The sequence below is a fragment of the Ixodes scapularis genome, unplaced genomic scaffold (genome assembly GCF_016920785.2).
Source record: "Ixodes scapularis isolate PalLabHiFi unplaced genomic scaffold, ASM1692078v2 PGA_scaffold8__174_contigs__length_109621045, whole genome shotgun sequence".
NCBI lineage: Eukaryota > Metazoa > Arthropoda > Arachnida > Ixodida > Ixodidae > Ixodes > Ixodes scapularis.
In genome coordinates this window covers 96,803,190-96,820,791 of record NW_024609883.1, presented here as the reverse complement: position 1 = coordinate 96,820,791, position 17,602 = coordinate 96,803,190, and the positions used below count along the sequence as shown (strand labels likewise).

The window sequence follows — 17,602 nt, the reverse complement described above, 5'->3', positions numbered from 1 at the left end:
TATACAGACGGAGGTTAGTCTGTCTGAACGCGGCGACATTGTTATGCCACTGTAGATGAGAATTAAATCTAGCCAGTGCACCACAACTCCTAGCCTGGGGTCTTTAGCGTGCATCACACAGTAGTGATACACGACCGCACGCCGGTACGATGCTCATCCAGATCGAAACGGGCAGGGGTGGGGATTGAACCCATTAACCCTGCGGTCTGCTGCGCGAGGTTTCGTGATGCTCCGAGCCGGTGTGCGCTAGCCTAAAGTCACTGTATCCTGGCAAAGTACCGCCAAGCTATTTGTATGGTAGCCATCTTGGTACATGGATAGCCAGGTATGGCTACCTCACTGTACCTCATATGGTAGCCATTTTGGTACATGGAATGAGCAGTTTTTCCTGTGGTTTCTCCCCGACCTCTCAATCCTGGGTGAGCGGATTAAAATTTCCGATAACAGATTGCATCATGAAAACATTTCTTAAGTACAGAAATTTTGTTATCCGCACACCGGCGATTCAAGCGCACATCGCCACAACACGCGGCGTCGGTGCCTGGCGCCATTAAAAAAAAAAAATAATTTCACTGTCTTCAAGGCGCAAGGAAGACAATCTGTAATTGTAAGAGATTTGTGGATATTCGCTTGATTGATAAGCTGATTTTAAATATAGTACCAAAGACGCGCTGAGAAAATCACTTTAAGCACTATACTTCTCCACTGCGATCTTGGCGCGACTGGTTTAGAACGACCCTCTGGAAGCTTCGAAGATATAAATGGATTGAAATGGCGATTGCCATGGCAACTGAGACCGATCTGCTAATTACCTTGTGAGGCTTTCTTGTCTGTATGTTAGCATTTGTTTGTGTCCGGCTAGCAGGCAACGAAGGCAATGTCGCCACTTCCCCACGATCCAGTGACTTCACGCTAGCCCATTCGGTCAGTATTCACTGGCGGCCATAGCTGTGTGCGCGACTGCTGAGCGCGTACTGACGGCGAGCTTCCACAGTTCTTTTGCGACGTGCATTCCGCACCATCAACACTGCCGGTCTTAGCAGCCTATTGATGTCAGCTCGTACTGAGCATGCGCTCTAAACAGCACCCACAAATATGGCGTCCAGTGAATACTTCAAATTATGGTGTGTGCAGCCAAGGCCACAAGCACGAGAGCTCGAGATCGCTGCTTTGAAGCGTTTTTCCTCAGAACGAGCATTCGCGTTAGAAATGCATGTCTCAAAGCCCGGAGCGCGGGCCAGCCCGCGCTTGTAGCTTTGGCTGCAGTGAACGGAGTATATAAGGGCAGGTTTGACAATCGCTCGCTTCGTCCAGCGGGAGTAAATGGCGGCTGTTCAGTGGTTCAGCACGCAGCGTTAGCATCGCTATGCCCGCAGCAGCGCCACAACACTCCACCGCCCTGAAAAAAAAAAATTGTTTATTACAATCGTGAAGTGCCGCGCACAATAAGCCTTGCTTAGAAATGCAGATCGCTTACTGCGCGGGCGACAAGTATAGCCCGCTCCCATGTTCAGAATGTCTCGAGAGCTTTTTTTTGGAACAGCAAACAACGTCGCCTTTTCGCCTCTTGACCTTGACGACACGAACCCGGTGTTGCAGCCCGGGACCCAACAGTGTTTTTATCGCTGCCTGTGTGCCATAACGAGATTGGGTACGGCCCATTGAGCTCGACGCAATGAAGGCAGGCCGTAGTGAAGCGATGGTGGGTTTGTGGATCCCACGGCCTACTTTAAGTGCAGTAGGTCGCGTTGAAGCCCCTCGGGGTACTTCTTTCACCTTTTATTCCCTGTTGTGCAGGGTGGCGCTACTATTCACTTATCGATGGCTCTCCGCCCTGCTACAACTCACCACTGCGTCACATGTTGAATCACCGAGTCATTTTCGCATGCGCGATCGTCAAACCTCTCCCTTCTAGAGCCTTATCTACTTTAGTAACGCTGGCTAAATGTACCTCTATGGTCGTGTGAATGGTAAAGACGTTGTAGTGAGCAGTTGGTCAGTCGTTGAAAGCCGACTACGGCGACGCATTTGGTCGAGAACGTCGCCAACCCGGCGCGTGGATAGGATGAAAATTATCGGGGTAGATCTAAAAACACCAAATCACCTCAGCGCTACTCGTTTTTCTGCGTGTCTTTTACTGCAGTGTGTGCGACTGAGAGGAGAAAGAAGAACGAAGTGATAAACGTCAATGCCTCTTTATCCCTTGCGTTTAACCAAAGTGGACAGATTGTTTCATTGCCAATTTTCATTGCTTTTAACAGAAGTGGTCATTCCGGAATTTATTTTTAATCCTTAATTGGGTTGCGCTATCGTTATTATGCGCCCTGCACGTGCGTGATCACGTGACCTCAGTGCCCTCGTGAACCTCGCCGTCTCGTGACCCATCATTCGAAAGAAGCGCTCAAACCCGCATCAGCGAAGCAAGCCGACTTCCGCCGTTTGAAACCGATCATGAAATCGTAAGATTCACTTTCGCTTCTGAGCCTTATGCCCGAAGACGCAACAGCACCCAGATGGAAAGCCGTAGGGCTGAAGTTTAGGCAGCGCGGGTCGCGTATTAGACTCGATGTGCTGTGTCAGCGCTCGGCTACAACTCGCGTTCGATCATACAGTGCTCGAGTCCCCATTCGAACGCCGACTTATCACTCGTACCCAATATGTGTCCTACGCTGGTCTTCAGTTGGGTCCGTCTCCAGCACTGCATCTTTGTACCAAGATGGAGTTCCGGAACGCCAGTCAGCAGTTAACCCTCCCTTTAAAAAAAATGCTTTCAGGCTACCGCCATTGAGAACAGGCAAATACGTGTACCTTGCTAATTCAGCTGATGACGTTGACCAGGGTAATTCAAGCTCGCTTTTAGGACGTGCTCAGCAGGCCTGCGACTGACGTTAATGTCCATGAGTGGCCGGGACCGGTCATAGGAACCTCGTACACGTGATGGCCGCAGGTCTACCGCCGCCGTGACTGTTAGGGACCTGTCCTTGTCTTACGGCCGCCACGGTCCGCCTGTCATCGACGGTGCCAACATGACGGTGCCCCAGGGACTCATGTGAGCTTCTCTTCACGCTCCGTATACATAGCTTGCAAGTGTCGCCATTGCTCGCTACTGACGATTACTTCTACTTACGCTCGTGACGTATAAAATGCTGGCACGCAACTTTACTAGAATAGGTCAGCTACGTAACTCCCGCGGAAAGGGATGCCTCGCCCCCCCCCCCCCCCCCTCCCTCACTCCCTCACTTCACTCCACCTCCCCGTAAAGTCACTTGGTGCTTCTTTTTACAAGCAACGACAACTAAAATGACGGAGCACATTCTGTGGAACAAAATGGCGTTTTTCAGTTACTTCTTCTGTTGTGCGCCGCAATTCGCTTCCTGAAATTTGCACCGTCACACAGTCGGCGCTTCAAAGAATGTCGCTACTTGTAGGCATCTTATCTAGGACTTTTCCCTCCAGTCGCTTCAAGCGCCATCTAGATTGTCGTTGCAAAACTGTGCATTCCATGTTCTACGGTCATACGCCACCTGGGCGATGTGCATTCAAACATATGCATTCCATAGAATACACTGAAGTTAGCATCAACGTTTTTAGATCCATCAGTTGACAAGCTACACGGAAAAGTCGAGGCGTTCAAAAACGAATCTTCTCTGTTTCCTGCACGTGAGCCGGTACGGGCGGATGGCGTTCCTATCGCCACCAGCGTCATCGCCTCCACGGGCGAGAGAGAAGGACCGTTTTTAAACGATGCTCTTTTTTACGCCAACTTTTGATCATACTTTATATTTACCCCCCCCCCCCCTCCCCCTCAAAGAAAACAACAATAGAATCACTTCCCACCACAAGTAATGTGCCTTCAACGTTCCACCAGTTCGTCCATAGGGCGGGCTGATAGTGCAGCAAGCGCCACCGAGCGCATGCGTTCCGAAAACGCACCAGGCGTTCTAGGGCGCTTGCCAACTGACTTTAATCTAGTAACGTTGGTTACCACAGCAGCCATCTTCAAACGCCATCTTCAAACCGCTGAAGCGTCGAATGACGGGTAGCAAGCCATTCGGAGAACGGGGGCGGGGGGGGGGGGGGGGGGAGGATTCTGCTTGTGCAAGCAGCCTCTACAGGTAGTTTCGTAACTGAGCTAGTCTAGTAACGCTGCTGCCATGGCCGGGATGACGTCACATGCAAGCTATGTACCTGGCTTGCACATGACGTAATCGAACTGTGGTGGTGGTCATTCTTACTTTTTCTTGTCGAGAAGAACAAATTCGGTGGTGCGAAATGTACGCACTCAGCAACAAGTGCACCATAACGGCTACTGACGTGACGCCAATGCAAGCCGTGTATAAAGGGACAATGCTGAAGAGATGCCTCGCGTCTGCAGCTACGGCCTCCTGGGCGCCAGCGGCTGCGGCAAGACGAGCCTCCTGCGCTGCCTCGTGGGCCTCACCAAGCCCAAGGCGGGGAAGATCCTGGTTTTCGGACAGCCACTGCACACGATGCATGTGCCGGGACGGGGCGTCGGCTACATGCCACAGGTGCTTCATTCTTTGGTTGCCATCTAAGATAGAGACAACCCTTGCCTCTATCTTAGATGCAAAGGCGATATGCACTGGCGGCCACTGGCGAAAGTGCACGACCAAAAGCGTCGCTGTCGTCGGCCATCTACGATCGGCGAAATGCTCTCTTTCACGCATTTAGTGTAATTCTGGTTTAATCGACGAAAATGATCAATGCAAGAGTGTCAACTTCGACGGTGTTGGCTTCACAACGCGATGGCTTCAAGCTTCCACCGTCCTCTTTACACATACCATCGAGCTTGTTGTTCGCAGCTGATGATAAGTCTTCAGTATCCCAACTCATGACGTCACGGCGAGGCAAATTTAGGTCGTGATGTCACGAAAAGGAACCATAAGAGGGCGCCTCTTAAGCATATCGATGCTAATTCGCAACTTTCACGGAGAGAACTTTATTTTTCAATTTTGTTTTGACACTCCACTTGAATTCGGCCTATAAGGGGCGCACTAGGTCTTACCAAAGTGGCTATCACCATACAAGAGCACTACAAAGTTGGATCCGGGACGCGTAAGTTTCTTTTTAATATTATGAAATACAAGTTATATAAGAGCCTTAGCTACCTTTTCCGTGTCGGGGAGGTGTAAGCAAGTTAACACCAATCATCCATGAGCATGGGAGCGCGATTTTCAAACAGCAGTACCATCATCGCTCAATTGTTACGAAGGGCCAGCTCCACCTAGAATAATCAAGGTCTGCAGAATATACAACGATTGGACACCGGTGCCGCGTCATCATTCTGCTCGACCTCTTGTGCAACTAACGCGTCGAAGCACGCCCGGCACAAGGCCCGAGCCCAATGGCTGAGATGGTTAGTGGGTCGAAGCAAAGGCCACCTTCCCTTGACTTTAACCGCTCTCTACCTCCATTTGGAGCGAACAATAGCTATCGTCTGCTCGTCGCGCAGGTTATGGCATTCGAACGTGAACGCCAGAACTGGCGCGAAGAGCAGACGAAGCTCTTGTTTGCTCCGATTGAAGAGAGACACTCTGGTACAGTCAAAGACATCTAGTCCTTGTGTATAGAGCTCTGAGTGGCTCTAATCTAAGGGGTTCACTAGTCTTAGATTGATAGCGTATCCTGTATGTAGTGTTCGAATTCTGTCCATCTAAGAGTAGTGGAATTCACGCACCACGATGTGATGTTTTATGTGCACCCCAGTTTATGGGACAGAATCCGCCACCCCGACCCACGTTTCAAAAAATGCAAGTGGCATGGTCTCTCTAAAAAGACACTGATTACTTTTTCCAAAGCGCACTCAGTACGCTTATCGTGGTTACGGACACTTTTCGCTCTCCTGTCCGTCAGGAGCTGGCCCTGTACGCCGACTTCACCATTGCGGAGAACCTGTATTTTTACGGAAAGCTTTTGGGGCTCATCGAAGAGCGCATCTTCTACCGGATCACCTTCTTGTGCTCCTTCTTCCAAATCATGCCAGCGAACAGAACCGTTAAGACGCTCAGGTGAGCTGTACACCGTGATGGTGTATACCGGTAAACAATTCTTGTTATATAGCCTGCTGCGGGTTAGGAGACCATCAAGCTCTCTGCTTGCCATGATTGATGGTCTCCTCCTCCTTCATCGTTCGTTTTGCTAAAGTGGAAAGAGTGGAGGGCTTTGTGAGATGAGATTGTACTGCATTTCTTGTGCACAGACATTATAGACACCGACACCTTAGAAGGGCACTTAAGTGGCTTATTGTAGAAGCTTATTTTCGATGGCATATTGTTTGTTAAGCTTTGGTCAATGAAAGTGGCCAGTTCAAGATGAGAAGTTAACTCACAGCAGTAGGAATGCATGGGCACAATTATTTCTTTGGGAGGGGGAATCCTCGGGTCCTTACTACCTACATAAAATGTTACCAAATAAAATAGTTAACCGCGTGAAGATTCCGAACGTTACTATTATTGCTCTTTTGATGCGAGTTGCGCCATATATTTTGACAAAAACTTCAAATCGTTGGGTGTAGGAGAAGTAATGCACAGAAATTATTGTTTAAAAACTCTGTCCGGCGGCGCCATGGTCTCTGCCTCCATGGTATCTGCTCCAAGGCGCAGAGAGAGGTGCGTGTCACGATCTTCGATTAGATTTTTTAATGGAAAATCAGCCACCCATGAGTGTACTTTTTTTTTTAAGAGTCTTAGAGCCCGTGAGTCATCACCATATATGAACGATCTCACAATCCAGTTAAGTGGCCCTTTAAAGGGGCGATGCAACGACTTTTTACGAAAATACCGATTAGAAAGAATCCCTGGCGTTAATGACCATGTAAAGCACTCGTTCGTTTTTTACCACACGCTATCGAAGTCGCACAGAAAATTAAAGAAAAACGAGCTCCGTTCACCCCCTCAACTCGCAGCGAGAACAAGCGGCCACGTGATCTGGAGCCGATTGTATGCCGCCAATGTTTCATAGCCACGCGCTGGGGTTGGCAAGGAAGAGGACAAGCGCTGAGTTCCAGACATGTTCGGCTATTGTCGTGATTGCGGCGATTGGACACGGGCCGCTACCCGAAGGCTTCTCGAGCTATCGATTATCACAACCACAAATCGAGTGTCCACGCAATGCTCAGGTCCAATCTATGATCCGCATTGAAATATCGTCAATGGGCGCTACTGCTGCCACCAAGGCTACGTCATCAAGTTTTGCGAAGGAGAGAATGAATGAAAACGCTCGCTTTTATCCTTGAAATGACACCGCAACACAGGAGTTTCTTGGCCAGTGGCGTTGCGCCCCAGTATTCTTGAGTGCCACTAGTGCCAGTAAGCTCGTGTAAAGTGAAAAACGTTCCAATTTAATTTCGTTGCACCGCCCCTTTATGAAACACAGCATGGCTTCAACACGCTTTTCTTCTTTTTTTTTTTTGCGATTCGTTCTTCGGCTTTGTTATCGGCCAATCCCGCAATGTTCATGGCTACGGGACAATGATGGACGCTCGCGACTCGCCACGCACGGCGTTTATTAAGCTGCCAATGCCTCTAATCAGGGCAGCCAATGCCTCTAATCAGGGCAGCCAACGTCATCCACTTGAGGTGCAGCAACCCGAGATACAATCTTTTGTATCTTGGGTTGCTCTTCTCGGGATCTATGTTTAATAGATAAGTAAAAAATCTCAATCTTCTTTTTTTGCGTGTGACAAATACTTTCACCATAAATGTCAGATGTGGTCGTGACATTCCTGTGTGATGCGATAGAATCGAAGCATTCAGTTAGTTTCGGGCACCATTTTGCTGCTTTCTCCAATCCTTACATCGGTCTATTCAAGTTTGCTTTCGCTAAGGCCCCTTGTAAAAAGTCACGCTCCGCATTTCTTACAAGTACCGACAACCCCTTTTGTGCGAGCAGCAAGGCACGCGCCGCGAGCGAGCACTGCGCTACCATTTGCCTCCAAGAGTAGCACGAGAGGCACAGATCTCGTGCATTTGTCGCTACTTGTACAACAAGCACACACACACAGATCTAGGGCCTTAGCTTTCACGCGCAGTGAACCGATCTCACGATCCCGTTTCGTTACCCAACCGCTGACACCCAGCATTCTGGGAACTGTAGCAAAATTTGCTGTAGTCTTTCCGAACTTGCGGGAACTCTGCAGGTTGCGCGACCAGAGCACGAGACGCCACGAGCTGGCTCGTGCACTGGCGCCTAACACCTTTGACCTTACGGCGGCGTCAAGCATGGGTAGAACCATTGCCTCCTATATTCTGACAAAGCCTGGCAGATCGCTAGAGAAGCAGCCGCTGCGGCGAGACGCCGAAACACACTTCTCTCGAGCGTACTAGTGTGTTTCGGGTCCTCGCCGCTGCAAAAGCTGTGCGCTGATGTCCAGGTTCCCCGATAAATGGCTCTTTGATGCTCCGGGCTACCAGATCATCGCGCTAAAACTCTGCGACCGGACACTCTATGGCTCCGTCGTCGAACGGCCAGGCTTTGTGAGTATGGAGGAGGCTATGGTAGAAGACTTAGTGAGATAGCTAGGTCTATTAGAACACCCTAAACCTTTAAAAAGATTAAATGTTTCTGGTGAAAAAAAAATTTCAGTCGAGAAAAGAAGACAGACGGAGAAGTTGTCGCATGCTTCTTACAGCGGTGGCCAGCAGAGACGAGTGTCCTTGGCCATCGCCCTGCTGCACGAGCCGCCATTTTTGATCCTGGACGAACCGACGGTCGGACTGGATCCTGTGCTGCGGGACGTCATCTGGCGCTACTTCGTCACCTTGTCCAACGACATGAACTCCACCCTGGTGGTTACCACGCATTTCATCGAGGAGATCGAGCAGGCGGCCCTAGTGAGCTACGTTCGAGAGTCCAACCTATGTGTCGGGCCAATACCACCTAGAATACCTGCGCCTCTACTACCTCCCCCCCCTCCCCCCCCCCCCCCCCTCCCTTTACTCTCCGGCCAAACGTTGTCACTAGTGGTTCCCCGTAGCGCCACCTATGCGGAGCGCAAGTTCGTCTGCTTCTTTTGGATGGGTTGTGGTAACGTGAGAACGCCGAGCTTTGATTCGTTCTGGTTGAAGGATAGTGGGTAGACCTCATAGCAGCTTGCTTTGAGGTCTACCCACTATCCTTCAATTAGAACCAATCATAGCTCGGCTTCTTTCTGACGTCACCGCAACTCCTGCAAAAAAGCAGACGACTTGCTCGCCGCACAGCTCGTGCCAGCGTCGTAGTCAGCGCGTCTTACAGCGAACCACAACGAGCGTGACGCTTGCACGCGGAAACGCCAAAAACGCTAGCGCCTGCCGCTTCGCGACGACACTCGTCGGGCTTGAGCGTGTTCGCCGCTTGGGGCGGGTCGGGGATCCACTGACAATGACGTCACGAGTATAGCTTTTCTTCTATGCGGTTTTGGTCTGACCTCTCTTCGACACCGCAAGTTGGTCGTGCAAGAACATCCGGGAGGCGGAAGTGACGTCACCTGCGACGTTATGGCGACGTTTTCCTGCTTCCGGAGCCCGAACGAAAAGTTGAGACTGTTGGACTTTTTCAAAGCCGGACGAGACCGGATTTTGCAGTAGCCAATCAGGGAAAGGCGGTCCATCCTCCTCGCTGGCGTCGCATGCCTTGCTTGGGAAGCGGGGGGTTCGCTTATCGCTTTGCGAAAACCCTACCAAAAAAAAAAAAAAGGGAGGTTGTCTCGGGTTTTCTACATCATGATCAACATCCACCAGCTCGCCTGCGCACTTACTGTTTTTTTCAGAAGCAGTTGCTTTTGTTGTATTTTCTCCCTCGAAGTCACTCAACAATCCCACAAAGGGTACCTTTTCAGCCCCTCCTGTCCATGTAGACTAATATGCGTTTTTCCCTTTCCAGTTTCACCCGCGGTCCGGCCTACTGGCAAATATTAAAAAAAAAAAAAAAAAAAAAAAAAGCGGGCTCCGGCTTTCAGAATTCCTTTTTGAGGGCTGGTTTGAACCGCCCTTTATTGAGAATGCCTTGCAGCGAATTCCGCGGTGTGATTCGTGTTTCGTGACGGGTAGTCCCGCAAAATTTAGCGGGAAACGCTTCGCACTAAATTTAACGGAAGATCAGTGCCACGTGACACTGCAATAGGAAGTTGTAGTGGATCGTTTTTCTCCTTCACTACGGTGTCCCCGAAGAAAACGCTGCAGCTGCGCATGCGCACCGCCAGCATTGTCTGCATAGTTCAAGGTCTTGTGGCGGATTACGGAGCGCTATCCCGGTGCTTAGCGGGCTGCGGAAGCGGTCTACTACAATTCCCTCATGTCACCATGTCACGTGACGTCACAAAGGAAACGGGTTTCGCCAAAATTTAGCGAGAACATTTTTCTGCTCAATTTTGCGGAAGATCGCAGTGTCACGTAAGACTGTAACGTCACGTGTGCAGCAGAGTGTGCAACTTGACGGTTCCCTGCCTCTTATACATTTATGTATTATCTTAGAAGTAGCACCGAATACGATAATGAACGAGGCCCGTGCCTCGTGCGCCCATGGCAGCGAATGTCGTCGCATTATCGCATTTGACGCTGCTTTTAAGACAAGCACATCGGAGGGCTTCTGTGCCGCAGGGCGTGCAGTGTCTCTGCACTCGCCGCGGTTCAATCGCAGGACGCGCAGCAGGGAACCGCCATTTGTTTTTGTTTTTTATTTATTTTTTCACTTCTCAGGTGGGTATAATGAAGAACGGCAAGGTGTGGTGCGAGCAGCCGCCGTCAACACTTGTGCAAACATATGGCCCCGGCTCTCTGTCCAGCGTCTACCTCAAGGTAAGACCTCGATGGAAGAAACTATCCGTCTGCGTGCCGAGCACGACCAAATCACAGTCGCGTACTCTGCGCAGAAGTGAGAGCTCCAAGCAGAACTTTCATCTCGGAAGTTCACGATGCAGGAAACTCGGATACGCTTTGCAGTAGCGTGAACCTGGGTTTTGAGGACCACGAGTGTTAATGGGGTGGCTGTTTAGTTCAAGATCACTCGGAGGTCACTCACGATTTTAGGAACTGGAAATATCTACAATACGCGCTGAAGAAAACACGAGAGGCACAGCGTGAAATGAAAATTTTCTTTGCTCGCGAACATTTAGATTTTTTTTCTTAGAGCGCAGCTCTTAGGCGCCCGTTTCCGGCTTGAGCGGCGTCGCCGTCGGCGTAAACGCGCGGTGCATTATAAGGCATTTCCCATGATGCAACGCGCGGGGAGGAGGAAGGACGAGGACGAGGAAGAGGAGGGAGGAGGGGTATACTCTCCCCTCAGTACCCTTCTCTCCTCCTCCTCAAGAGCTGCGCTCTAATACGGCGTTACAGGGTGTTGTAAACGTCTTTCATTTTTTTCCATTGTTCTTTTTACAATTTTAATAGCTAGTCTATATTTTTTGTAAGCTCTGTCGAAACAAGCGCCAATGTATGAAACAATGAGGCTCACTCAGTGTAAACTGGACTGCAGCCCGAACCGCTGAAGAGAAAGGATAGGGACGGGTGAGTAGTTTCATCACCTATATAAATAAGAAAGCCGGAGTGCTGAATTTTCGCCGTCACCTAAAAAAGGCCGGAGCGGAAACTCGCCACGACCGCTGGATCAGTGTTCAGCTAGCCCAGTGGTCACATTCAATCGCTGAGTGAACACGGATACTAGCTGAAACCTGGTGCAGCACTGTCCCATCTGTGTACCACATTGACTTTCTTTAGACAACTCCAACAAAATTCAGCACTACGGTTTTTTTTTGGTTTTTTTTAGGAGGTGTTCGAAGCTTCAGAGTCTTCCCCTAATCCCCAACGTCAAGAAATGAAGAGGGAAGCGTAAATGTTGGGATGTACCTCGACAGAAAACATGCACTGAAACACACGATTTGGGCTTCTGGGTCTGCGGTTCCTGCAAGCTTTATTATCTCTTAATTTCTCAAATTGCCCGAAGTTTGGGACTTCAACTTTGCATTCCATGTCCCATTGGAACCATGGCTCTCTGAAAACACTGGCAGATACGCCAAAGAACTGTTTCAGTAGATATTGTCCGCGGTAGTAACCCTTTTGTTATCGCTTGTTCGAGCACTGGCAAACCCGATCCTACCGTGTCCTGTGTTGCACAGAAACAACTGAAACCCAGGGTAAGTCCAGCGATGGTATACCAATGGCTTACGTGGCGTGCGTGCCTCCAGGTGTGCAAGCGCCTTGAAGTGGAGGGCCCCGGCGGAGACAGACCCTTGCCACCCGCAGCGCCGTCGCTGGAAGTAACTCTGGCCTCGCCCCCAGCGCAGCTGAGCGCTTTGGAATCCGGCCGGAGGTGGACCCGTATCCGGGCCCTCATGGCCAAGAACATGATCAAGATCATGCGCCGCCTCGTGTGAGTGCCTCTCTCGTCGCGTTTACGCACATTGTTCAACGTCGTTACATTAAGCCGGCTGGTTCCGGCATTTGCGTTTGGGTGTGCACCAGTGTACTGCAGTCGCTTCTGATTGTCACTTACGACGAAAGAACATACCGGCGCCATCTATCAAATAGCGTCACGCGCTGCAACCTGGGATTGCAGCGTGTGACGCGGGGAATTGTGGGGCTGTTTCTATGTACGCCCGGGCCGACTCAACCGGCACGATCAATTTGTTCCTATCCTCGTAAATTAAAAGAACAAAACACGCACACGCAAAAATTCTACGCGTACTGTATTTTCTTATTGCCCTGCCTCCTTTGCGTTCTGAAACCACAACGAGTCAAATCAACACCAATCATTCATTCGTTCATTAGCGATGTTGATGGTAAAGGCGAAATGAGGCAATAGTTTCATTTTCTAGTCATCGATACTATTTCATGTGCCGTACATCAGATTGTACGGCACATGGAAATGCCCATATGCATGAACTGCCTTGCAGGACCATAATTTTCCAGCTGGTGGTGCCGTCCTGCGTGGGTGTGGTGTTCTGTTTGTTTGTGGGAGGCGAGCCGTACGACCTGCCGCTGGCCATCGTGAACCTGGAGGTGAAGAGCGCGCTGGGAAAGAAGTACGGCACAGAATTCATCGACGAACTAAGCGCCGTGACCCTCCGCAAGGTGCGCCTTCGACTTACAAGTGCAGAGCTCCATATGCCAGTGGCCGCTTTCGCGAACTTCTGGGACGCTTTTAATATGCACTCCTAAAATTCTCTTCTTGGAGGCCCAGCGTATCAATATATTCTGTATCTCTCGGGGGGTACTCCGAACTTACAAGGATGGCGGACTCGAAAACTATGGAAAACTATGGGACTTATTGATGTACCGCGTCGTTTCTTTTGACGTACGGATTTCTTTTTCACCTGTCGGTCTGTACTAAAAAGAAAATAAGAAATCCGAAGGCCAGTTTAACACAAAAAAGGCATTCAACAGCTGAATATTTGTAGTATAAAGTTGAAATTTTTTTTCCCGATAGGGTTCAGGACACTATAGAGTACATTATAAAAACTCTTAGGAATCGCGGTCACTGAATTTTTTTTAATACCAGTAATGTTGCAATTGTTTTATACAATGACCTTAAATGTCGCGTTGCATTTTTTATGCAAGCAAATTTGTTAAATAGGCTTAGCCTCGAATACAAACACAGTAAAAATGCTTTAGCGCCGCACTCACACTGGAAACCGAGCCGCAATCGCAGCAGTTGCGAACGCGCTTATTTAAAGAAGCAGTACAAATTCACGCGCATGTGGTGATAAAAACGAGCGGATCGGCTTCGCAGTTCCGATTAGAACGCCAACGCCATCACGAAATAATAAAACATGCGGCGGACAAGACAGGGCCCTGGAGGTTTTATCCCCATCTCTTAGCAACTTCTGATCTCCACAATAACTTCCGTTAACAACAAAAAACACAAACACAAACTTATGAAATCTTTCAATTGAAAGCCAACGTTTCGCAGTGTTTCCCAGCAGATTAGACGAGCTTCGTGCTTGGACTATGGGGGCTTAATTGGAACGCGTCTCCGACTGATCTGTAAACCGCCTTCTCAAATGCGGTTCCTCGACTATCGCCCGATGACGTCATAAACATGTAATTCGGTTGCCTGCCGTGGCAGAGCAAAAATGGTGGACGCGGCGAGCGCCTGTTCCGCTGCAGGTCGCACTCCGGCTCGACATTCCGCGGAAGCTCCAGCGTCCGCGAGTTGAGACGCCGCGCCGACAGCAAAAATCGCCTTCGTTCGCACTTTTTACCGGAACTTCTACTACCAACCGACGGGAGAGCGACATCCGGCAGCATGATACGCCGTTTCCCATGGCGTCATTTGTCGCCATTTCGGGACCATGCACTTTTCGATGCATAGACGGGACAGGACGCTAAGCGCATCGGTGTCGGAGGCTCGTTTCAGGCACCCTATTGTTTAAAAGCGTGACTGTCCAGATTTCCCACCCAGACGTGTCTCTTACAGATGAACTACGACAACTTGGCCGACGCCTTCTTGGCGGTACGCACGCAGGAGGCGTGGGCGACCATCTACATCCGGGAAAACTTCAGCACGGCCATTTACCAGAGGTGACTGCGTATGTCCATCTCTGGCGTTGTTGCTTCGCCCAGAGGCACGCCATGGGGGCACGGTTTTTGTCGCAGGCGTCTCTCGTATTGTGTTCATCCAATGAGTCAGTCAGTTTACGTTTGTACATGCACATCACTTGGTGTGTTGACGCTCTGAAAACACGGTTGTCCAGTCCAACACGGGGCTGAAGATAGTCCTTCCTTCCACGACCCGTTTCATGGGAAAGCATGAGCGTGTAACATCCCTAAAGATTACACTTAATACAGTGTCCTTTTGTTAACACCAGTGCAAACATCTCCATAAAAGCTATCATTTGTTAAAGAAGAGAAGTCATTTTGGTCATATTACCGATTAGTTTGCTATTTATTAGGGGATAGTTATCGCTCGAGGGAAGTCAATTTTACCGCAAGAATTTCATCGAAAATGCACGAATTATGTTCCGCCAGCATGTCGTCTTGAAGGACAGTTCACTGTACGAGCTCGTGTGCTCGGCAAACCCCCCGAAGCGTGCCCCCTCCCCCCCCCCCCCCCACACACACACACACACACTCTTCTCTTTCCCTCTCACTTGTGATTATGCTTGTGATGATGAAACGCAGTGTAATCCCCACAGATACGCTGACAAGTTCGATGTTCCCGACGATATTGTGGAAGAAGGCACCATCGATGTCTACATGGACTCAACGGGTAAGTAGAGACGAGGTTTGTTTGTCCCCCGGGTCGCCCTTACCACTTTTAACTGCCCGTTTTTGTTGTTGTTGTTTTTTTCTTTTTTTTTTTTTACTAAGAATTACGCGTGGTTAGGAATGAGACTATACTAAAATCATGTCGCATGAGAGAAGACATATTTATATAGTATTCCTCATCACATACGTGTGCTTCGATTGGTAACTATAAAATTAAGTCGGCTCTGACAACTAAGAGAGTTAGTTCTGCTGTATTTTTATATTCAGAATTATCCGCGCAAACAAAACCTGGTATTATGTTTCACGCTCTTTGGACTAGAGAGAAAATTTGCTGGCTCTTTGGCATTTCCCAGAGGCGCACTAAATCCGCTAGACTTATAAGTCCTTTTTGCGCTCCTCCACTTGAGTGCACAGTGAGGAGGCCGTCGCAGTAACACGTGACTTTACGCGACATTGTAGCCTCACATGACGGCATGATGTAATGTCATAGTGTCACGTGACATGACGTCATAGTTCTCCCTGATGTCCCAGTGTCACGTGGCGTCACAGTGCCAAATACAATTTTGGTGCGCACGCCACCAATTAATCGAAGAGCTCTAAGTGAATTGGTCTTCTTTGCTCCCACCTTCCGTTTTGGTCAGACTACACGATCCGTGGCACCATCGAGCGTGAGATCCACAGGGCCCACAACGCGGTCCTCAGGAGCGTGGTGTCCAACAGCACCGGACAGAACGTGTCCGTGCAGACGCTCAAGGTACGCACCCCAACAATCTTCTCTTTTTTTTTTTTTTTTTTAACAATTGCCTATTTGGTTTTTGATGAATAAATAGATGAATGGATGCCGAGTTTTTGTTCGGGCGCCACCTAGTCAGTGTTTAAATTCCCACTTCCTAGAAGTCCTGGAGTCCGTGAGCTCCCTCCGAAACCCCGAAGTGATGAGAGCTCAGCACTTTGCGGTAATGCAAACAAGCATCAGCCGCGTGCATGAAGTAGAGTTTCGTGAAATCTGTGGGTGCGTAAATCGCACGTGTAAATAAAAAAAGATAATAAGATCGCACCGCTATAAGTGTGGCACTTGTTCCGGCCTCACCCCTCCCATTTAGATGTGAACGTAACGTACAGCTGAAAGTTTGATTGCGGATGAGACAACGCTGCAGTTAGCTGAAACAAGAGCTACTATAGCTACACTGTCTCGGAATCAATACGCTTCATCCATCTAGCTTGGTGCATACAATCATTGTTGCCAGTTACTTGAAGCTCAATTTGAAGCTGTAGGCAGCGAACTTTCGTCCTCCAGAAATTTTCAAACAGACCGGGACAGAGCGAGACGATATGCGGAGAGAAAGTCGTCTGCTTCTTGCTCCGGAGTGGCGCTGCCTTCAGGACGACGCCGAGCTCTTATTGGCTGATTGAAAAGAATAGTGAGTAGACCTTAATGGTGGATGCCTTGAGGTCTACCCACTATAGTTTTCAATCAGCCAATAACAGCTCGGCGTCGTTCTGACGTCACCGCCACTCCTGAGCAAGAAGCAGACGACTTGCTCTCTGCATTTCCTGAGCTTTTTTGGCACCGTATATATCTAAAGCTCAGGAGTCCGCATTTTAGAATCGTAACGACTGCCAACTGCGCCCGCTCTGCACAAGTGACCAAGATGGCGGCGCCCGCAAATAAAGTCAACGAATGGAGTGCCGTTACCCTAAGCGTAGTTTGTTCGGTGACTCTAGCCTACATCTTTACATCAAGTTAACACATTCTTAGTATCAAACTCACGTATTCACGCCGATGAGAGGGGGCATGTATTTTTCTCTGTGCGTCATTCGAATGCTGATAGTTCATGAATGCCTTTTGTGATGCGCTATGTCATATCTGCGCCGGCTCTTCGGAAACGGGTTCTCGAAGCCCGACCATATTAATCTCGCGCCTCCTTTCAGATCACGGATCCTTTTTATGACGGGCTCAGCTTCACATTCCGGGAGTTCATGAGCCCCGGCATCATAGTGTCGTAAGTATAGGAAGCGAGCATGCCGGCCGTGTCGCGGCGGTCGCCTATTGTTCGCCGCGACCTACCGGTAGCCGCCGCAGGAGCATCGGGGAGCAATGGCGACGAACAGCACGGCAGACAGTTTCCCCGTCGTGATTACGAAGGAATTTAAGGCAGTTACGAATTCGGAAAGTTCCTTCGGTAGCCGGTGCCGTCGGCGCAAAATCATCGGGAAGTAATAGCAACGAACACCACAGAGGACAGAGGGCGATTACGAATCCGGAAAACTTCTTCGGTAGCCGGTGCAGAATCATCGGGGGAAGCAATGGCGATGAGCAGCACAGCGAGCACAGCGGATAGTGTTCCCGGGGTGATTACGACGGGGTTTAAGGTGGTTACGAATCTAGAAAGCTTCTT

At 49.6% G+C, this 17,602-nt stretch overlaps 1 protein-coding gene across 1 annotated transcript; it reads left to right on the top strand.

The window, feature by feature from the left end:
* The first annotated feature begins 1,945 nt into the window (after positions 1-1,945).
* LOC121833637 (ABC transporter G family member 23-like) lies at positions 1,946-17,210 on the top strand. The gene is made up of 12 exons (XM_042287070.1): positions 1,946-1,995; positions 2,948-3,049; positions 4,376-4,529; positions 5,875-6,029; positions 8,651-8,852; positions 10,698-10,796; positions 12,182-12,366; positions 12,890-13,067; positions 14,413-14,516; positions 15,131-15,204; positions 15,845-15,957; positions 17,136-17,210. Exons 1-12 carry the CDS (start codon positions 1,946-1,948, stop codon positions 17,208-17,210), a joined length of 1,491 nt encoding a protein of 496 aa, XP_042143004.1.
* Positions 17,211-17,602: the final 392 nt, after the last annotated feature.

What these genes read in the sequence shown, in the direction of transcription:
- LOC121833637 (XM_042287070.1), top strand. Translation starts at nt 1,946, where the DNA reads ATGTACCTCTATGGTCGTGTGAATGGTAAAGACGTTGTAGTGAGCAGT. An exon ending in AAGATCATGCGCCGCCTCGT is followed by an intron (nt 12,367 to 12,889) that starts GTGAGTGCCTCT and finishes ACTGCCTTGCAG; the next exon opens with GACCATAATTTTCCAGCTGG. An exon ending in GCGCCGTGACCCTCCGCAAG is followed by an intron (nt 13,068 to 14,412) that starts GTGCGCCTTCGA and finishes TGTCTCTTACAG; the next exon opens with ATGAACTACGACAACTTGGC.